The following is a 21,040-nucleotide window of genomic DNA, read 5'->3' on the forward strand; positions in this document are numbered from 1 at the left end:
CTTACTTTGTGGGATGTCAGGATTATGCTCTTCACATTCTTGTCAGTATATTTTACCACTAAACATGCTGGTTAACTGTAGCACTGTAAAAAAGTCTAAGAATTTAGTGATATAAAGCCCCCTTTCCCTTGCAACACATCTCTCCGAGCCCTGCATTCACCACCTGAAAGTACTAAAACACACTTCTCTGGATTTCATATTCCTCTACCCTCTTTATAGGTGCTTGACCAAGCTATTGAAGCTGATCAGTTAATTGACAACTATGAACTTCTAGCATCAGAACTCCTGCAGTGGATTGAACAGATGATCATCACTCTCAATGACCGAAAGTTGGCAAACTCTCTGAGCGGAGTTCAGAACCAGCTGCAGGCCTTCAACACCTACAGAACTGTAGAAAAGCCTCCCAAGTGAGTTTCTTTCCTTATATCTTCCTTCTACAACCTGGGGTCTGCATCTTGGTGTTCTCCAACGTTTTGCCATTCAAAAAGAACCAGAAATTTCTCTGGCAATAGTATATAAGGATCACCTTGTTTTTGTACCCTAGCATCTCCCTCTTGAATACAGCTGCATTATTCTGGCACGGTCACTCCCTAGTATATTAGGCTTCAATGAATAGAGCATGCTTGCCCTTCCATAGCCTTCTGTCTATTCCTCTGGTCCTAGCCTTACACAGCATTGGCCCGACATATATAACATCTACCCCTTGAATGAAACTTAATTCACAAGACAGCTTCTGCTTCTCAATCCTACAAACATCCTTATTCTCTTTGCATACCTACTTTTTAAATCTGCATCCCCTTCTTGGCCCCTTTGCTACTTTACAAATAACAAGATCTGAATTATGCAAGGATTTGAACAATGGTTATGAGATTCAAATAAATGCCAACCAAGTCACATGCAGCACACTTTTTTTGTGACTGCATTCAATATAAAAGCAAGAAGGCCAAAAGTGGTATCTGCTGGCTAATGGTGCTGGCAAGCTGCTTTCAGGCAGCATTCATTGGCTCATGTAGCACACCCTTAAGTTTTCTAACATTGCTTGATTTGGCACGTTTGGAGGCCATATTTAATGTAATGTTTGCTAGCTGCACAATAATTCCCATGTACAATAATACATCTTGCAGTAATCTCTCCTTGACTAAAGCAGTTTAGATATTATGGACTGAGAATATTTCACAGGGAAGCACTAACGAAAGTACAGTTATGTACAAATTGTACTTTTAAGGCACATTTTGATGCTGACTGATGGCTTTTATGCTCCAAGATGTGATGATTAATTATCCAATAAAAATAGTGGGTTTCATCGTGTTTAGTGTTTTTTTTTTTTTTAGATGTAACTATATTCCTGATTTAAAGAAAGTTTGAAACACTACCCTAATATTGAATGTAATATATTATACCATTGCTGCTTAAAAAAAGAATAAGCAGGTTGACTGCCTTGCATTAGAGAAAATAATTTCTTTTGGAATTTGTGTTCTGGAGCTCACATTTAAGCTCCTTATTTGCCTTGAGGGAAATCTGTCTTTAAGACAATCTTTTAATTGTTTGGTCTGTATTGATTTTCCTGTTTTGTTTGTTTGTCACAGGTTCACAGAAAAGGGCAATTTGGAAGTTCTTCTCTTTACCATACAGAGTAAAATGAGAGCTAATAATCAAAAAGTGTATACGCCCAGAGAGGGAAAGCTCATATCTGATATAAACAAGGTAAGAATATTGATTTAGGACTCCACTTAAAAACATTCCTTCACCAAATTAATTTTTCATTAGTTAGTTGGCATTCATTAATATAGTGCAGGGGCCCTGAGAAATCTGTGTATACATAGTGCACATGAATATTTCATAATTGCATGTTATACACTAAGGGGCTGATTCACTAAGCTCGAGTGAAGGATTCGAATGAAAAATACTTCGAATTTCGAAGTATTTTTTTGGTACTTCGACCATCGAATTGGTTAAATTCGTTCGAATTCGAACGAAATCGAACGAATCGAACGAAAAATCGTTCGACTATTCGACCATTCGATAGTCGAAGTACTTGCCCTTTAAAAAAAACTTCGACCCCCTACTTCGGCAGGTAAAACCTACCGAAGTCAATGTTAGCCTATGGGGAAGGTCCCCATAGGTTTGCTAATCTTTTTTTGATCGAAGGATTTTCCTTCGATCGTTGAATTAAAATCGTTCGAATCGTTCGATTCGAACGATTTAATCGTTCGATCGAACGAAAAATCCTTCGATCGTTCGATCGAAGGATTAGCGCTAAATCCTTCGACTTCGATATTCGAAGTCGAAGGATTTCAATTCGAGGGTCGAATTTCGAAGTATTTTTAACTTCGAAATTCGACCCTTAGTGAATCTGCCCCTAAATGTCAGTGTGTTGGCAGTTTCCTTAACTGAAAAAGATCTAGGGGGTTTTGTAGATAACAAGTTGTCTAATTCCAGGCAGTTTCATTCTGTGGCTACTAAAGCAAATAAAGTTCTGTCTTGCATAAACTCAAGGGATGAAAACAGAATTTTGCCTCTTTTAGATTGGTCTTTTTTCTCTTGCCTATATTGGGGGACACAGGCACCATTGGGATGAAAATCCTGTTGCTTGGAGGATGGACACTAAACAGTTAAAGAAGCTCCTCCTCCTGCACTGGGCGTCATCCTCTGCCTACTTCCTGTACTCTCCCATTTAATTTATTGTCCTCAGAAGGAGGACGGATACTACTGGCTGGTAGCAGTGATGCTGATGGATTCATGTGCCACGACAGCAGCGGGGGCCCGAGTTTTCTTTCCTGAGCCCCTCCCCAGCCGGAGACAATGTGCCCTCAATGCCTTCCCGCTCCACGGAGTTCTGCAGGCTGCTGCTCCCTCCCCACCCCCGGGGACTGGTTCCCGCTCCACGGAGGCTGCACCAGTAGCCCAGAACGGGGTACACACCAACAATAGGGCATGAATGTCTGGCATCAAAGGGGCGTTCTTTACCAATACCCCTTTTCACCTCCTTATCTCTCTCTCGCATCTTACCCACTACCCGCTCACCTCTACTACCCCTAGTGCAGAGTCCCTTGCACCAGTGTACCTGTCTTATTGTCAGGAGGCAGCAGTTGGCAGGGAATTTGGGTGGACCGTCACCTTCCTCGGTCCCTCAATAGTTCTCCCAGACAGAACAGAGGGGATACCCCCCACTAAGCAGCAAAATAAGAAACACTCCCCACCCCAAATTACTTGCCTTGCATGCTCTTCATGCAAAACAAAATTTGACACAACCTCTGCTGATTCAGAGTGTGTATCTTGTAGCTCTGGTTATACCCCAGCACTTAGTCTGCCTAGTGCAACCCTACAACCTAGCTCAGCGATGGCTACGGCCTCTCAGTTGAGCTCGGATTCTGAACTGGTGCGAGCACTCTCCCTCTCACTACAGAACTTAGCCAGAATTCCTGAGACCTTAGATAAGGTCTTAGAGCATCTCTCTAGCCAACCTCCAAGGATGAGTGCACAGGCTACTGTCACTAAGCGCCTTCACCCTCCATCACCTCCAACTCCCAGAGGAGGAAGATTCAGGGGAAGAGGGGCAAGTGCTGTCCGGCAAAGAGTCAGATCAGGAGCAGGATACTCCCAGATCACAAAGGGAGGTAGAATAACTGATTCAGATGGTTTTACAAACATTAAATGTTGAAGACACTTCAGCTACCGCTGAACCAAGCAAAAACATTTTCAAGAGGCAGAAGAAGACTTCATATGTCTTCCCAGCTTATAATCACCTAGATGACATAGTTAAGGCTCAATGGAAAATTCCAGTCCGCAAGGTTCAGCTATCTAAACGTTTCTCACAGACCTATCCTTTCCCTCAGGAAACTACCAATCTCTGGTCTTCGCCACCAGCTGTAGAACCCCCCCCCCCCCCGTGTCGCGGCTTTCTAAGACCACAACCATACCGGTTGCCGACGCAGCTTCCTTTAAGGGCCCCATAGAAAAGTGCTTAGCTTTCTGTAAGGCCATCTTTTCAGCAACAGGAGCAGCCCATTTTCGCCACTGCTTGGGTGTCGAGCGCAATGGAGATATGGGGGGGAACAAGTAGTGCAACTCATTGGGTCGCAGAGGACCTATCCACAGACCTTCTATTGTCACAGATTGCTGACGCTAACTCATACATATGCAAAGCAGCACTGGATACGGCAAAACGAATTGCCAGAGCATCAGCACAATCCATCGCAGCCAGACGTTTTCTATGGTTAAAGACCTGGTCTGCGGACCTCACTTCAAAGAGATCACTGGTCAGCCTTCCATTAGTGGGAAAACAGCTCTTCGGAGCAGAACTCGACAAAATAATATCACAGGCGGAAGGTGCAAAAAGTACCCTACTGCCGCAGAATAGACCCAAGCGCACTACCTTCGAGGAGACCATTCCTACGGCCCTTTCGTCAGAATCAGGGCCAAAAGCAGAGATCACAAACAGATATACAGATATATGGCAGCATACTATTGTAAATAGTTTATAGGGGGTGAGAGTTCCTCATCTGTTCGCACGTGGTTATAGTAGGGTTGTCCTTCCTTCTTCGGCCCCAAAATGGAGGGTACAGGAAGTAGGCAGGGGACGAAGCCCAGTGCAGGAGGAGGAGCTTCTTTAACTGTTTAGTGTCCATCCTCCAAGCAACAGGATCTTTATCCCCATGGTGCCTGTGTCCCCCAATGTAGGACACGAGAAAAGGATTTAACGGTAAGTACAAAAATCTATTTTTTCAACCCAATTTAACTATGTAACTATATATAACTATAAGGGCATGAACATTTGGCCCTTCCATGGACAGGACCCAAATCAAAGCTGGAAATGGTGAATGGTTGGTTACTATAAGAACTGTAGAATCCATAATTATTTATATAATGTCCTTGTAGTTGGCCGAAATGCATATTTATTATTATTTATCTTTTTTTCCAGGCATGGGAGCGACTAGAGAAGGCAGAGCATGAACGTGAACTCGCCCTTCGTAATGAACTTATCCGCCAGGAGAAGTTAGAGCAGTTAGCTGCACGATTTGACCGGAAAGCAGCCATGAGGGAAACCTGGCTAAGTGAGAACCAGAGACTTGTAGCTCAGGTGATATTTAATATTTCTAAATTACCTGTTTTATTTTTTGCCCCTTTTACATAGAAATTTACATTTATTATTTCTATAGTGGAGTGATGTGTTAATCCATTTAAGTTTAAACTTAGCAGATGTCTTCCAAAAGGTCATTCATTAAATAGTCTCTGATTCCTCAGGACAACTTCGGTGTGGACTTAGCTGCAGTGGAGGCAGCTCTTAGGAAACATGAAGCTATTGAAACAGATATATTGGCTTATAGTGAGCGGGTGCAAGCAGTGAATGCAGTGGCTGATGAACTGGAGGCAGAGAATTACCACGATGTCAGGAGGATTTTGGCTCGGAAGTGCAATGTAATACGTCTCTCTGATTATCTGAGGGAACTTGTCACTGCCAGGAGGCAAAGGCTTCATATGAACCTAGAGTTGCAGAGGATGTTCCAAGATATACATTATCTCATGGACTGGACAGAAGATATGAAGGTAGTTGGATGGATAGAGTCTTTTAGATAATCAGTGATAAAACCTGTGCGTGTATTCGGGTGGTGCTCAATCTGGAAACCTTGCTGCAAACCTTGGTTTCAGTAATCCATATATATAGTAGAAAATCAAATGTTTCGGAGGTACAACCTCCTTTCACAAGTGCTCTCAAGTCTTTTAGATAATAACTATAATGCTTGTGGGCTGTCAGATTGGATTCCGAAAAGTCATGAGAGTAGGTGGGTGATGGTGTGCTATTGAGTGGTTTGTGCTGTGCAATTTCAGTATTTTTGTGAAATAGAGCCTAGCACACTGTGTGTGTTTTGTTTCTGGTTCTTTATATATATATATATATATATATATATATATATATATATATATATATATATATATATATATATATATATATATATATATATATATATATATATATATATATATATATATATATATATATATATATATATATATATATATATATATATATATATATATAATTTTTTTTTTTTTTTTTTTTTTTTTTTTGCTGTGCTTCTAACCCCCTTGGTTTTTCTTTAGGGCCGCCTGCAGTCACAAGATTATGGCAAGCACCTTCATGGTGTGGAAGACCTTCTCCAGACTCATACTCTTGTGGAAGCAGACATTGCAGTTCAGGCAGAACGTGTGAAATCCGTTACAGCTGTAGCTCAGAAATTTATGAGTGAAGATGAAGGTAATCCGATATTTATAGATAAATCACAGAAACAATCAGGTATTGTATTTATTAACCAGAAAGCTCTGGCCCTCGAGTTTGCAGTATAAGGGTATCTCTGTAGTATTAGGACTAGTGTATTAGGCTTTTAAAAACATTTATACTCAAGACTTTCTATTTGTTATAGATTGATGCAAGTTTAATTAACATACATTTGCCGTGCTGCAATATTGGCCATGTCATTCATGAAAATGCACTGCCAAAGTTTTGATCACAATAAAGGTCGATGGTGTCTGCATTCTGTGTCCATGAGTCACAAATAGGATAAAATTCCGATGTTAAAACCATGGTTCACTGGTTGCCATGGGGACAGGGTTTTGGACCATATAACATCTTTTTAATTGTGTTTTTGAAATGCCATGGTAAAATAAAGATCATGGTGCAATGAGACAGATTAGATTCTTTAGAAAAGAGACAAAATGTACAAGAGAAATAAAGAAGTTATAAAGGTATTCTATAACAAAAAATGCTAAGCCTTTATGTGCATTTATTTGTAGGCTACAAGCCTTGTGACCCAGAGTTAGTGCGTAACAGGGTGCATCTCTTGGAACAGCGCTATGCAGAGCTGTGTGAGCTTTCTGCAGCTCGGAGATCAAAGCTGGAGGAATCCCAGCGTCTCTGGAAATTTTTCTGGGATATGGGAGAGGAGGAAGCATGGATCCGTGAGCAGAGTAGATTACTGCTTTCTGATGACTATGGAAAAGACCTTACCAGCTCACTTAGGTTGATTAGCAAGCATAATGCCTTCAGAGATGAGATGAGTGGACATCGTGGACCGTTGCAGCAGACTGTGTCTGAGGGTGAGGAACTAATATCCAAAGGTCACTTTGGAGCAGGAGAGATTGAGGAGAAGATAAAAGAGGTTAAAGATCAATGGAAAGAGATGGAGGCCTTAGCTGAAGACAGGGAAAGGAGGCTAAGAGAGGCTTACAGCTTTTATCAGTTTCAAGCTGATGCCAATGATGCAGAGACTTGGATCCTGGACACGTTACGCCTAGTTTCTACCAGTGAAGTAGGTCATGATGAGTATTCCACACAGACACTGGTGAAAAAGCACAAGGAAATTGAAGAGGAGATCCTTAGCCACCGGCCAGCTATTGATGCTCTACATGAACAGGCCCGTGGCCTTCCACGTGCTTACTCTCATTCACCTGAAGTTGATGGAAGGTTACCAGCCATTGAGCAGCGATATGAGGAATTGGTGGCTCTTGCTGCCCACCGCAAGCAGGCTCTGCAAGACGCTCTGGCTCTTTATAAAATGTTTAGTGAAGCTGATGCCTGCCTTTTGTGGATTGACGAGAAAGAACAGTGGCTTAATGTCACAGAGATTCCAGATAAACTTGAGGACCTAGAAGTAGTTCAGCAAAGGTAAAGGCACTTTCCTCTCACTTTTTACTTCAAATGTATGCTCACTCCTTGGTCTGTGAGGACAGACATTTCATTGTTTTCCCTTGAAATCCCCTCTTCCATTATAGAAAAAGTACACACATAATCTGTAGTGGTCATTTAGTATGGCGAATTCTCCACATACGAGTACACCGTTTCCGAATACCCTTGTAGCAAAGCCAGCACTATTGTAAGAAACACATTGAAAAAATGCAAGTGACCATGGAAAATCCTAACTATAATTTGGCAGAATGAACCCTTTCACTACCAGCCAATTTGGCTGATTTGTTACTTTTATTGCCAGCAATCTCGATTAAGGAACTGCACACACACTATTTATATGCAGTATGTTCAAATTTATTTAAAAAACACCACTGTATCAACGTTTCGGGGAGATTTAACCTCCCTTCATCCTGAAAAAAAAAAGAGACAGTACTTCGACTATCGAATGGTCGAATAGTCGAACGATTTTTAGTTCGAATCCTTCGATTCGAAGTCCCAGTCGTAGTCGAAGGTCGAACTAGCCCATTCGATGGTCGAAGTAGCCCAAAAAACACTTCCAAATTCGAAGTTTTTTTACTTCGAATCCTTCACTCGAAGTTAATGAATCGGCCCCTGAGCGTGTGACCAAGATATCTGCTATATGAAGAACCTGCAGGATCTACAGCAGTCACTTGGACCTCATTAATTAAACCCTAGCAAACATGCTCCTGTTGGCTTCTTGGTAAAATAAGCGAGAGGAAAATAATTGATCATTTTGCCTCAATCCTTACTGATTTGCTTTGTAGATTTGAAACACTGGAGGCAGAGATGAATAATGTGGCATCCCGGATTGCATCTGTAAATGAGGTTGCTGGACAGTTGCTGAGCACCGACCAGAGAAATGAAAATACTATCCGAGACATGCAAGATCAACTTAACTCTCGGTGAGCGATGAAGTTTTTAGTACTTGTTTACATTCTGCCTGACAATGGACACTTACACTATTCAGTACAGAAACTTCTGTTGCATAAATAAATCTTTATGCCTCTGAATTCTAGAGTGGTTGTAAACCCAAAGAAAATGACCACTGTTTAGGGTGATTTTTTTTCAAGATTTTGGCTGTGTGCTTTCTCTTTAAAGGTGGTTTTATACTGCTGAATTTGACTTACTGTCTTAAGGAGGAGCTGCCTCCCTCCAGCCCAGTGCAGCTTCCTAAGTTCCCCTCTTACTTGCAGTTCTATCAATATATATAAATATATACCCCTCTTTTCTTCCCCCCCCCCTTAGGTGGAATGAGTTCCGCAAGCTTGTTGACCAAAAGAAAAGTGCTTTGGATTCTGCTCTAGATATACAGAATTATCATTTGGAATGCAATGAGACTGTTTGCTGGATGAGGGAGAAGACGAAGGTTATTGAATCCACACAAAGCCTAGGGAATGATCTTGCAGGAGTCACAGCTCTTCAAAGAAAACTAACTGGAATGGAGCGTGATCTGAAAGCGATTCAAGGAAAAGTAGGTGACCTGCGTTCAGAGGCAGAAAAGCTTGCAGCTGGGCACCCACAGAAAGCACCGGCCATAACTAGCCACCTAGGAGATATTGATGAGACCTGGGGAGAACTGAAGGATACTATGAAAAGAAGAGAAGAAACTTTAGGTGAAGCAAGCAAACTTCAGGGATTTTTGAGAGACCTTGATGATTTCCAGAGCTGGTTGTCCCGGGCCCAGACAGCTGTGGCATCTGAGGATGTGCCAGCTGACCTTGTGGAAGCAGAGCGCCTTCTTACCCAACATGAAGGCATTAAAAATGAGATTGAGCATTACGGAGATGACTACCACAGAGTGAGAGACGTTGGTGAGGAAGTCACTCGTGGGCAAACAGATGCCCAGTACATGTTCTTGCAGCAGAGATTGAAGGCCCTAGACACTGGTTGGAATGAGCTGGGACAGATGTGGGAAAATAGGCACAAGCTGCTGTCCCAGGGTCATAACTTCCAGCAGTTTTTGAAAGATGCAAAACAAGTGGAGGGGTTCCTCAATAACCAGGTAAGCTGTGCGAAAGATGCTTTAAAGAAACAAAATGCCTTATTTGCTAAATTGTCACACAACCAGCTACACAGAGGTTAAAAGGGAAAGAAAACCTCCAAAGACGTTAACTATCCAAAAGATGGACCCCTAACTACTTTTTCTTTTCCTAAATGAGTCATTTTTAAAAAAAAGCTGCATCTTGAAGCCCTCTGTACATAAACAGCTCTGTAACTGTGCTGATCTCTGTCTGGACAAGCTGCTTCCCTGGCCTCATTTTCACCTTTCATTCTCTCTATTTGTAAATATTGAATTTTTTTGCATTGTTTCTCAGACCAATATCAATCCTCACTATAATGGCAAGTGGATTGGTGCATAAAATTAGAGCTGTGTTTTTCCTTACCATATAAGTTCATTACAAAAGCCTCACAGATTATTTCATTATTGTAGCTATTTTCTTATATATTTAAACTTCCTGCTGTTATTACTACCATAAGCCCATATGCTTGCTTATAGGAGTATGTCCTTTCCCATACTGAAATGCCAAGTACACTACAGGCAGCTGAAGCTGCCATCAAACGCCATGAAGATTTCCTGACAACTATGGATGCCAATGAAGAGAAGATACAGGGTCTTCTAGAGTCTGGAAGGAAGCTAATTGAGGAACAGAATATCAATTCAGAGAAGATTCAAGAAAAAGTAACTTCTGTTGATGAGAGGTATAATAAAAATACAGGACACGTGCACCATTGCTAGTGGACTACTGTGAAGAAATTTTCATTCAATAGTTACGGAGCTTGTCCATCATAATCTGTTTCAAGATGCTTAAATTCACTATTTTCACAAATACATTCCATTCGGACATAAGGTCACACAGTATGCTTAGACATAATTGTGAAGATTTATATTCTGTAGATATATCTATTGTCTGTTTTGTTTTTTTAGACATAAAAAGAACAGAAAAGCTGCTAGTGAAGTATTGACTCGTTTGAAGGACAACCGTGATCTTCAGCATTTCCTGCAAGACTGTCAAGAGGTAAGATATGTTTCAGTAGTGATCTCATATTGTAGAGTGGTTATGCCTACGGTATTAAACTATTATGTTTTGTTTTTCCTCTTAGCTCACCCTCTGGATCAATGAAAAAATGCTTACTGCTCAGGATGTTTCCTATGATGAAGCCAGAAACCTGCATAGCAAGTGGCAAAAGCATCAAGCGTTTATGGCAGAACTTGCTTCAAATAAAGATTGGCTTGACAAAATAGACAAGGTAACAGAGAACAAAAGTCCACAAACAAACTTACAGCTACATACACCAGTCAAATCCATTCTTGCCATCTTTATTTATTTTTCTGTCCTCTTGTTTTCACATGTTTCAATACACAAGTTATTTCACAGTGGATTTCTTTTATCTCAAATGTTTGTGGTTTATTTCTTTTTCTTCAGGAAGGGCAGGAGCTCATGTCCGAAAAACCAGAGCTTGAACCAGTAGTGAGAGAAAAACTAGACTCTCTGCATAAGCTGTGGAATGACTTGGAATCTACTACACAAAGTAAAGCTCAGTGTCTGTTTGATGCCAACAGGGCAGAGCTATTCACACAAAGTTGTTCTGCTCTGGAGAGTTGGCTTCAAAACCTTGAGTCACAACTTCAGTCAGACCATTATGGCAAGGATCTGACCAGTGTCAACATCCTATTAAACAAACAACAGGTACATTTAAATATGTTTCTTTTCTTGACATTGTCTTAATATTAGATAAAATTTTACAAATTATTTTATTTTTTATTGGACATTATGGCTGACAAGCAATGCATGCTCCTCTCTCCATTTTGTTATGTTTGCAGATGCTAGAGAACCAAATGGAAGTTAGGGAAAAGGAACTAGAAGCTATCCAGTCCCAGGCACAGGCCCTTGGACAGGAGGATGCCAACATAGTAGAGGTTGACTCAAAACATAAGGATGTGGCAGGAAAATTTTCCATGCTGCGTGCCCCTCTAAACGAGAGAAGGAAATTACTTCTAGCCTCCAAGGAAGGACATCAGTTTAACAGGGACCTGGAAGATGAAATAGTAAGTATTGAAATATTATGCTAAATTCCTTCATGTGTTCATGTCCAAATGGTTTATTAAAATAGTTTCCTATCTGTAATTTTCAACTCTGCTTTTAATCTTCTGTACTTCATTTATTAAGGTGCCTTTACTTGCGCTATACAGTCCTTTCCACATTGTCTCAATCAGCAATTGGTGTCAATTACTCCTATTTTTTGTTTTCATCCTGCATAAGATTTGACCACTGTTAATTTGTTTTGTAGCCACATCTTTCCCTGTGTTGAGGCAGACCCATAGCCTTCTTGTAATGTTGCATGCCTCTTATAATACGACTGTTAAGCTAATGGTCCCATGGACTGAATATGGTCTTCTAAGACATTTCAATGGCCCTTAGCTTCCCATGGGCCCAACAGACCTCTATGTATGACATAATTATATGAATATAATCCAACTTTCAGGCATGTTGAATCGTCCATTTCATGCTACTCTCAGTAGGGCAGTAAGATCCTTACCTAGGCTGGAATATAATTAAATAACTAATATGATAACAGGTCCTAGAATATATTCAGAATACAACATCCCTCCCTAAAATACTTACACCCAAGGTATGCCTATTTGGTATTGTGAATGATCTAGTCTTTGAATCTGCAACACGTATCCTTTTTCCAGCATTGTTGTTCTATGCTAGGAAGTGTATCCTTCTTCAATGTATGGCACATTGTATAGTATGGTAAGTGTCCACTGGCCCAACCTACTTAGAGCCCTTCTCCCACTGATACAACTCGCCTATACTGCAGGGGGGTGTCCTCAAAAAATATGACAAGTTATGGGGAGAATGGTCTGAAAAAATATACTAATATTATAGACTGGACTTATTAATATTTTTAAGATTCAAATAATCTTTTTAGAATTTTTCCTTTAGTAGGGCACACTTATTAATGCTTCACAGCACATTAATTCATTTGTGGTTTTTTTTATCTTAAAGCTTTGGGTAAAGGAGAAGATGCCAATGGCTATCTCCACTGATCATGGAAAAGATCTCCCTACAGTCCAGCTTCTTATTAAGAAAAATCAGGTAAGTAGGTAATGGATACAGGATGATGTACATCACAGAGGAATACCTGACTATATAAAAAGTCCACTTTCTTATCTCTAAGAATATGTATTTTCCCCTTCACCACCAGACACTTCAGAAGGAAATTTTGGGACATCAACCACGAATTGATGACATCTTGGAGAGAGGCAAGTCCATGGTCCAAAACAGCTCTCTAGACCCTCAGGAGATAGAAGAGAGACTTGGGCTACTACAAAGCACATGGGAAGAGCTGCCAGCAGAAGCAGGGAAGCGCCATGACCGTCTAGAGGAATCCCTTGCTGCCCAGCAGTTTTATGCTGATGCGGCAGAAGCTGAGGCATGGATGGGAGAACAAGAGTTGCATATGATGTCTGAAGAAAAAGCCAAGGTTTGTTTTGGGTAGCAGCAAATGTTGATTAACTGACACTTCTGATCACGCAAAATATCCAGTAAGTTCTTTAGAAAGTAGACCAGTTCTAGAACAGGTAAGATAAAGCATTTCAGAGATGATCAAGGCATGATGAGGATTATGGGGTATAGTTAGACCTTGCTGACCTTAGAATTGTATGACACACTTTTTTTTTGCATTGTCTACATGTTCCCATTCACAGAAGTGCATAGTGATGCCTAAAAGTCAAAGATAATATTAGGTGAATTTTCACTTATAAAGAAACTGTTGGATACAATAACCTCATATATTCTTTAGGATGAGATTGGTGCACAAGCAATGCTGAAGAAACACTTAGTAATGGAACAGGCTCTGGATGACTATGCAGACAACATCCATCAGCTTGCCAATTCAAGCCGGGATATGGTCTCCAAAGGTCACCCAGAAAGGTGAGGCAAATATTACAATAAACCGATCACAATTTATAAATCAGTACCTTAAGATGTGACTTAATTATCTCAGATCCACATGCCTAAACTTGTTACAGAAATTTGCATACCTATATACATATATGCATTGGCCATTTATTCAGATTTCATTACTTAGTGATACTTGTAGACCGTTTCTCAATTTAAAGGAACAGTAACACGAAAAAATGAATGTCCTAAAGTAATGGAAATAAAATGCAGTGTTGTGCTGCACTGATACAACTGGTGTGTTTACTTCAGAAACACAACTATAGTTTATATAAACAAGCTGCTGTGTAGCCATGGGGGCGGCCATTCAAACCTGAAAAAGGAGAAAAGGCACAGGATATTCTTCAGAACATATGTTATCTACTGTGTATCCTGTGCTTGAATGGCTGCCCCCATGGCTACACAGCAGCTTGTTTATATAAACTATAGTAGTACTTATCTGTTATCTACTGTGTATCCTGTGCTTGAATGGCTGCCCCATGGCTACACAGCAGCTTGTTTATATAAACTATAGTAGTACTTATCTGTTATCTACTGTGTATCCTGTGCTTGAATGGCTGCCCCCATGGCTACACAGCAGCTTGTTTATATAAACTATAGTAGTACTTATCTGTTATCTAATATGTATCCTGTGCTTGAATGGCTGCCCCCATGGCTACACAGCAGCTTGTTTATATAAACTATAGTAGTACTTATCTGTTATCTACTATGTATCCTGTGCTTGAATGGCTGCCCCCATGGCTACACAGCAGCTAGTTTATATATACTATAGTGGTACTTATCTGTTATCTACTGTGTATCCTGTGCTTGAATGGCTGCCCCCATGGCTACACAGCAGCTTGTTTATATAAACTATAGTTTTTCTGCAGCAAACACAGTAGTTTTAGTGTCCCTTTAAGCTACATCTATAGGCTCCTGCACAGACAGTTCCAACATACTTGGTGGTGCTTGCCAGTCTCTGGAAATTTCCAGTCAACTGTCTTCCTTCAGGATTTTTTGCCAAAAAGCAGCTAGTGGTTAAATATTTGCCATAATTTAAATTTATTTCCCCCTTTTTCCTTTTGTATCCCCTGTGCAAAAATTGAAAATAAAGAAATTTTAAAAAAAATATTTGCCATAATTAGATATTTCGATCCATCAATTTCAACTGAACCTGCCTAAATACTAGTTGATCCAGAGGAAGGCACACAAAAAAAAACATCTGAAGCCCTTCCAATATAGATCAAGGTGTGAAAATTGCTCAAATAATCCTATATTTTTTTCAATTACGAAAAAGGTATCGTTGCTTACCACATTCTTATTTGTCCATGTCCCCCACAGTGATCGCATTACCCTTCGTCAAGGGCAGGTAGACAAGCTATATGCCAGTCTGAAAGACCTAGCAGAGGAGAGACAAGGAAAGCTGCAAGAGCACCTCAAACTTTGCCAACTCAAGAGAGATGTTGAAGACCTTGAGCACTGGATCTCTGAACGTGAGGTGGTTGCAGCTTCTCATGAACTTGGGCAGGATTATGAACATGTAACGGTGAGTTTTATCTTATATAGCATGTCAAATTATAAGCTAATGATCCATTTCTTGTAATGCTGTACATTACTTGAACCATTGCTGACTATTAATAAAAAATGTGTATTGACCTTTATCATGTCAATCACATTGTCTTTTCTGCTCTACATAGAAATGTTTGCTCTCTTGCCATATTTGATCAAGTGGTTATTATCTGCCTCTTCAAGCCTGCATTTATGTTTTGTTATATTCATTCTTAATTAATCTCTTTCCCATCCAGGGTGACTAGTTCATGACAATCTTATTACTTTTATTAATCCAGATGCTGAGAGACAAATTCCGTGAGTTCTCCCGTGACACCAGTAACATTGGTCAGGAGCGTGTGGATGCTGTCAATCTGATGGCAGATGATTTAATTTCATCTGGACATTCAGAAAATGCTACTGTAGCAGACTGGAAAGACCAGCTTAATGAGGCATGGGCTGATCTTCTTGAGATGATTGACACTCGAAGTCAGATGCTGGCAGCCTCATATGAACTTCACCGTTTCTACCAGGATGCAAAAGAAACCCTAGGTCAGATCCAAGACAAGCAGAAACAATTACCCGAGGAGACTGGCAGAGATCTGAATACAGCAGAAGCCATGCAGCGCATGCACACAACCTTTGAACATGATATCCAAGCCCTGAGTGCACAGGCAAGTAGATATAAATGTTGAAAAGTTGCATTAGCAAGAATATTTATTACTCTAGCTGTGTATTAAAGGGTAATTAGGTGTTTCCAGATGCCCCGAAATGGGTAAAAATTGTACTTAACATTTGTGATTGATGTTGGCACTTCTTTCTGTTTATTGGCACAGTATGTAAATTCCTATACTCTTCCCACATGCCCGATGATAAAGCATGTTCAGCTTGTGAAATATCCAAGTTCTGAAATTTTCCAGTTAGCCCGACCCCCCAACCAGTGTCCCTCTCAACCACTTTGTTGGCCAAGTGTAAAGTCATATGGTCAATAAAATGGACCTTACAGAGCACATGGGGTTTCCTTGCCCTCTAAAGATGATAAAAGGTGCAAGGGGAAAGGGTATATGCAGTTCCAGATATCTTCAGTGATGAAGTATGTGTAATGTAGGTGTATAAAATAAAATAGCATTTCTTTTACCAGTTTGCAGTATCTCCTCTACATTTTTTAAAAGAAATATTGTTTTTTATCTCATCAGGTGAAGCAAGTCCAGGAGGATGCCTCCCGCCTCCAAAAGGCTTATGCTGGTGAAAAGGCCGCAGACATTGAGCGTCATGAGCAGGCAGTAACGGAAGCCTGGGGGGAGTTGCAGAATGCCAGCAGCACCCGGCGGCAGCTCCTACTTGACACTGTGGAGAAATTCCGTTTCTTCAGAATGGTGCGAGATCTCATGTTATGGATGGATGATATCAACCTGCAGATTGATGCACAGGAAAAGCCAAGGTGAGAACTAATGGAAGCATGTGACTGCTAAAGCAACGAAAAATAAGATGTGCATATGTGTTTAGGTTTTTTTTTTTTTATTTGCACCAGGGTTACAAATACCATAGCTTAATCACTAGTAAGGAGGTTATCGTTCAACTTCTTTATTTTCAACTTTTCTATGTCCATACAACAGAGATGTATCCTCAGCTGATTTAGTCATCAAGAACCACCAAGGCATCAAGGCAGAGGTGGATGCTCGAGCTGACAGTTTTACTACATGTATCAATCTTGGCAACAACCTCCTAGAGAAGAATCACTATGCCTCTGACAAGGTAACACTGTTCTCTTCATATATATACAGTATATATATATATATATATATATATATATATATATATATATATATATATATATTTATTTATTATTAACATGTATTTATATAGCGCCAACATATTGCTTAGCACTGTACTATATATATATATAATCTCAGTGCTGTTATGTAATGAGCTGCATTTCTTAAAAACTGACACAGTAATGTGCATTCTTAGACCAATATGACCACAGTAGTTCCTGGCAAACTATTGGTTCCTGTTGCCTTGGCGTTTCCTCATTTCTCCAGCTTAGCTTGTACCCTGGCAACTTACTGGCCAATGATGAATGACAGATGGTGGTTTGGCTAGAAACCAAATTTCAGTAACCTTCATCTGCAGTCAATGTCACTGGTCAGTTCTAATTTGAACTAGCAACTCTTCATACTGTATATCAACAATTTCTCTGAATTTCAGAGTGGGTCATATTCCTTTTAATGGTCATTACATACAAAATATAAATGTATGCATCAGGTATTTATATAATGAATAATAATGAAGCAGAAGCATATGTATGATATTTATCAGCTGTATGTTCCATTGCCTGGTTGGGACCGATGAAAAGGCAGTTCCTTCTTAAATGCACAGTTTTATCTCACTGTAATCATATACGTTGACCTTTAAAATATTTCACTGTGTAAATCTTCACTGTGCACTGACGGTATATTTTAGGAGTTTTGTGTTATTTTATTCTCCCTCTCTGGCTACTGCTGTAAATAGCCTTCTAAGTATTATGAGCTCCATGTGACTACTGTCAATACTGCTGTAAACACAGTGACGCAGTGCTATTTGTTGTGGCTAATAAACACCAGAATATACCTTGCCATAGTCAATACTGAGAATTGTATCTGCTAAAACACTCAGATCACACTCAAGATATACATGCAAAGGCATCTTTATGCAGGGAATTTTCTGGTGTTTAATAGCCCCTACAAAACACTGCACCACAAATAGCACCATGTGTCATTGCCCTAAACCTGCCTCTGTCTCTCGCTCTATGTCTGTGACATTACTACTCTTTCTGGTACTCATGTCTAGGTAATGGTGAGCTTCAAGCTCTGCAATTGTCTACATACAATTATGTTTTACAGCAAATATCTCATGAAAAATATATTTGTCAGGGAATTTGCGTTTAAATTATGCTTTTCCTTTAAATATCCTTGTTACTATGTAGAGCTGGCTTCAGTTCAGTTCTTATCTTACCACTCAGTCAGGTCTTTCCTGTTTATAATCCATTGAACTAATCCTTTAATGCACTTAAACAGTAATGCCACAAGATGCTTTTATCATTGCAAATTATCAGAAATGTATAATAAAGCTTTTATTTTTTCATTTATTGAGCAAAATTGAGGCTTCCATTATTAAACGCAGATTTAAGATCTTGCATATATGTATAGGTTTTATCATAATAATCAAAGGGACCCGCTAGCAGAAGGAGTCGATGCAATGACCCAAACATGGACATTTCACCTTGCCTATGTATTCCCACCTCTTCCCATGCTACCAAGGGTTCTCAAAAAGCTACGCCAATCAAACACCAGGGCAAAAGTCATAGCCCCCTTTTGGCCACTCCGCACCTGGTTTTACGATCTTCACGACATGTCCTGCGATGAGCCAATACATCTCCCACACAGACCGGATCTTCTACAGCAGGGACCAATCCTACGTCCCAATCCAGGCTTATTCAATTTGACGGCATGGCTGTTGAAGCCGCCATTTGACGACGACAGGGTCTAGCAGAAGAGGTGATCGCAACAATGCTGCAAGCTCGGAAACCTGTCTCATCTAAAGGATACAACAGGGTGTGGTGAACACACGATCACAACGTCCCATTTGAAACACTATCTATGCCACACATACTATGTTTTCTCCAAAAGGGCATGGACATCGGGTTGAAACTAGGCTCCCTCAAGGTTCAAGTATCAGCCCTATCTGTTCTGTTTCAATCTTGCCTAGCCCTTGAGGGTCCTAACCAAACATTTATGCAAGGAGTGAACCGCCTGAGGCCTCCAAACCGACCACCAGTCCCAGGCTGGGATCTTAACCTGGTGCTTGAGGCTACAATGGAACCCCCCTTCAAACCCATGGAACAAGTAGATCTTTCCTGGGTTACCTGGAAGGTGTTTTTTCTAGTCGCTGTTTCTTCAGCCCGCAGTGTGTCGGAAATAGGAGCCTTCTCCTGCGCCTCATAGTTTCTAATCCTACACAAAGACAAAGCAGTACTGCGAACAGTACCATCTTTCCTTCCCAAGGTGGTTTCCTCTTTTCACATTAATGAGGACGTTGTTTTGCCATCCTTATGCCCAGAACCAAAGAATGACAAAGAGAAGAGAATACACAAATTGGATGTAGTACGAGCACTTAGAATATACCTTGACCGTTCCAAGTCCATCAGAAAATCCGACTCTCTATTTGTGATACCCTCGGATGGGAAAAGCAGCGTCCAAGACTTCCCTTGCCTGCTGGACACGAGTCTACAAGGCATACACGGCAAAGGGGAAACCTTCACCCACAGGTGTTAGGGCCCACTCCACCAGAGCGTATATGTATATATATCTATATATATCTATAGCTATATAACTGGTAGTAGGACGACTGCACACTGGCATAACATATTTGTATTAGGCGGGGATGCAATGAGGCTGTGACCACAAAATACATATAGACAAATACAAGAGTCCTCTGCACTCAACCCATTATCAATATATTTAAGACAGAGACATTTTGTGCATACTGCTACTAAAAAATGCCTTACCCTTTTAACAAAACAGGGATTGTTAGTCCATATATTGCAATATATTTAAGCTGAACAACTACGTCAAAGTCATCCCATATCTGGCCAGTCCTATGCTCAATTTTCATCTGATTCATTAACAATTCAATTGCTTCATTATACATTTTACACTGGGACTAATTTTACCTGCAACTTACTTGCTGCTTTCAAAGTAAACCTCCCAAACGTGGCTGCCCTTTTATTAGACACCAGTGGGATCACCTGACTATAGTTGGGAAGGGTGGGAGCTACAACATGGAGCTGGTCACTGCTCCTGTATAACTATAACAAACAAGGGAAAGTTGTGCTCACCACTATTTTTAAAACCATTAAGATTCCTAAGATTCCACTAAGATTTTCAACTGAAAAAAAGTCTGAGGCTCTATATAACCCCAAATATCCTATATTTAAGGTGAAAATAATTAGAGGCTAGTAGCACACGTTGGGCAAAATGCAGAAATGTGAGCTTACATGCATTTGTCTACCCCAGGGTATTGCTGTGCTAAATATTGTGATGGTATTGCTGGCCAAGGCTTATGTATGGGGCAGACAGTAGGAATGCTGGAGGTCATAAAAATCTTTTGGAAAGCTACATTTGGCTTGCAGGCCTCCAGCTGGATAACCCTGATGATACATAATAAAGCCCTACCCAAATAAGCTGGGGCTTACAAGCTTTCTCATCTTGTTACTAAGCGTTAACATGCAGAGTTATTCCGCCAGCGTATTTCAGTTGCTGCAGAAAGACCTGATGCCTCCCACATGCCTCCTGTCATTGACATGAATACAAATGTTTTTCCTTTACTGCTTGTGGCAGATGGTTCTTAGGCTGAAAATGCACAAATTAATGATTCTGGGCCCAAAAAATAACTGTCACAATGACACATGGGGGCATATTCTGTCACTGCCATTCAGCAGAAAACAACGGGCAAACAAAACGCACCAGCTCCTTTAGAATATAGTTTGGCATTAACATTTGATTGCTATTAGCAGTTGGTCAGTGCTACAGCATATGTTTCAAGTAATCACTGGCTTTGTGTTTAGTGCAGTAATACTGTGAACAATTTTGTATGAACCGTGCAGAACTGAACTAACTGTGTAACCTTTCAGATTTCAGAGAAACTGGAGCAGTTGCAGGAAAGAAGGCAGGAGACTGAAAACAAATGGAAAGATAAAATGGCATGGCTGAGAATTGGTGAGTCCAAAACGTTAGGAGGAACTGTGCAAGTATGAACAGAGCGTACAATAATCATCTAAACTGGCAGAAAATAACACACTAGT

General features: G+C 40.4%; 1 protein-coding gene across 3 annotated transcripts in view; it reads left to right on the top strand.

Annotated features, from left to right (window-relative positions):
• Positions 1-21,040, top strand: part of LOC108715130 (spectrin beta chain, non-erythrocytic 1) — an 83,205-nt gene that overhangs the window by 51,551 nt on the left and 10,614 nt on the right. For all 3 annotated transcript variants that reach the window (XM_018259973.2, XM_018259972.2, XM_018259971.2), the window contains 21 exons: positions 220-407; positions 1,587-1,704; positions 4,922-5,080; positions 5,245-5,547; positions 6,103-6,256; positions 6,793-7,663; positions 8,470-8,607; positions 8,951-9,707; positions 10,203-10,405; positions 10,632-10,722; positions 10,808-10,954; positions 11,131-11,394; positions 11,529-11,753; positions 12,718-12,807; positions 12,917-13,195; positions 13,514-13,644; positions 14,992-15,196; positions 15,498-15,872; positions 16,395-16,639; positions 16,815-16,953; positions 20,870-20,954. In XM_018259973.2, coding sequence (XP_018115462.1) covers positions 220-407; positions 1,587-1,704; positions 4,922-5,080; positions 5,245-5,547; positions 6,103-6,256; positions 6,793-7,663; positions 8,470-8,607; positions 8,951-9,707; positions 10,203-10,405; positions 10,632-10,722; positions 10,808-10,954; positions 11,131-11,394; positions 11,529-11,753; positions 12,718-12,807; positions 12,917-13,195; positions 13,514-13,644; positions 14,992-15,196; positions 15,498-15,872; positions 16,395-16,639; positions 16,815-16,953; positions 20,870-20,954 — 5,167 coding nt within the window. The remainder of the gene's footprint in view (positions 1-219; positions 408-1,586; positions 1,705-4,921; positions 5,081-5,244; positions 5,548-6,102; positions 6,257-6,792; positions 7,664-8,469; positions 8,608-8,950; positions 9,708-10,202; positions 10,406-10,631; positions 10,723-10,807; positions 10,955-11,130; positions 11,395-11,528; positions 11,754-12,717; positions 12,808-12,916; positions 13,196-13,513; positions 13,645-14,991; positions 15,197-15,497; positions 15,873-16,394; positions 16,640-16,814; positions 16,954-20,869; positions 20,955-21,040) is intronic.

Source organism: Xenopus laevis, chromosome 4S (genome assembly GCF_017654675.1).
Source record: "Xenopus laevis strain J_2021 chromosome 4S, Xenopus_laevis_v10.1, whole genome shotgun sequence".
Taxonomy (NCBI): Eukaryota; Metazoa; Chordata; class Amphibia; order Anura; family Pipidae; genus Xenopus; species Xenopus laevis.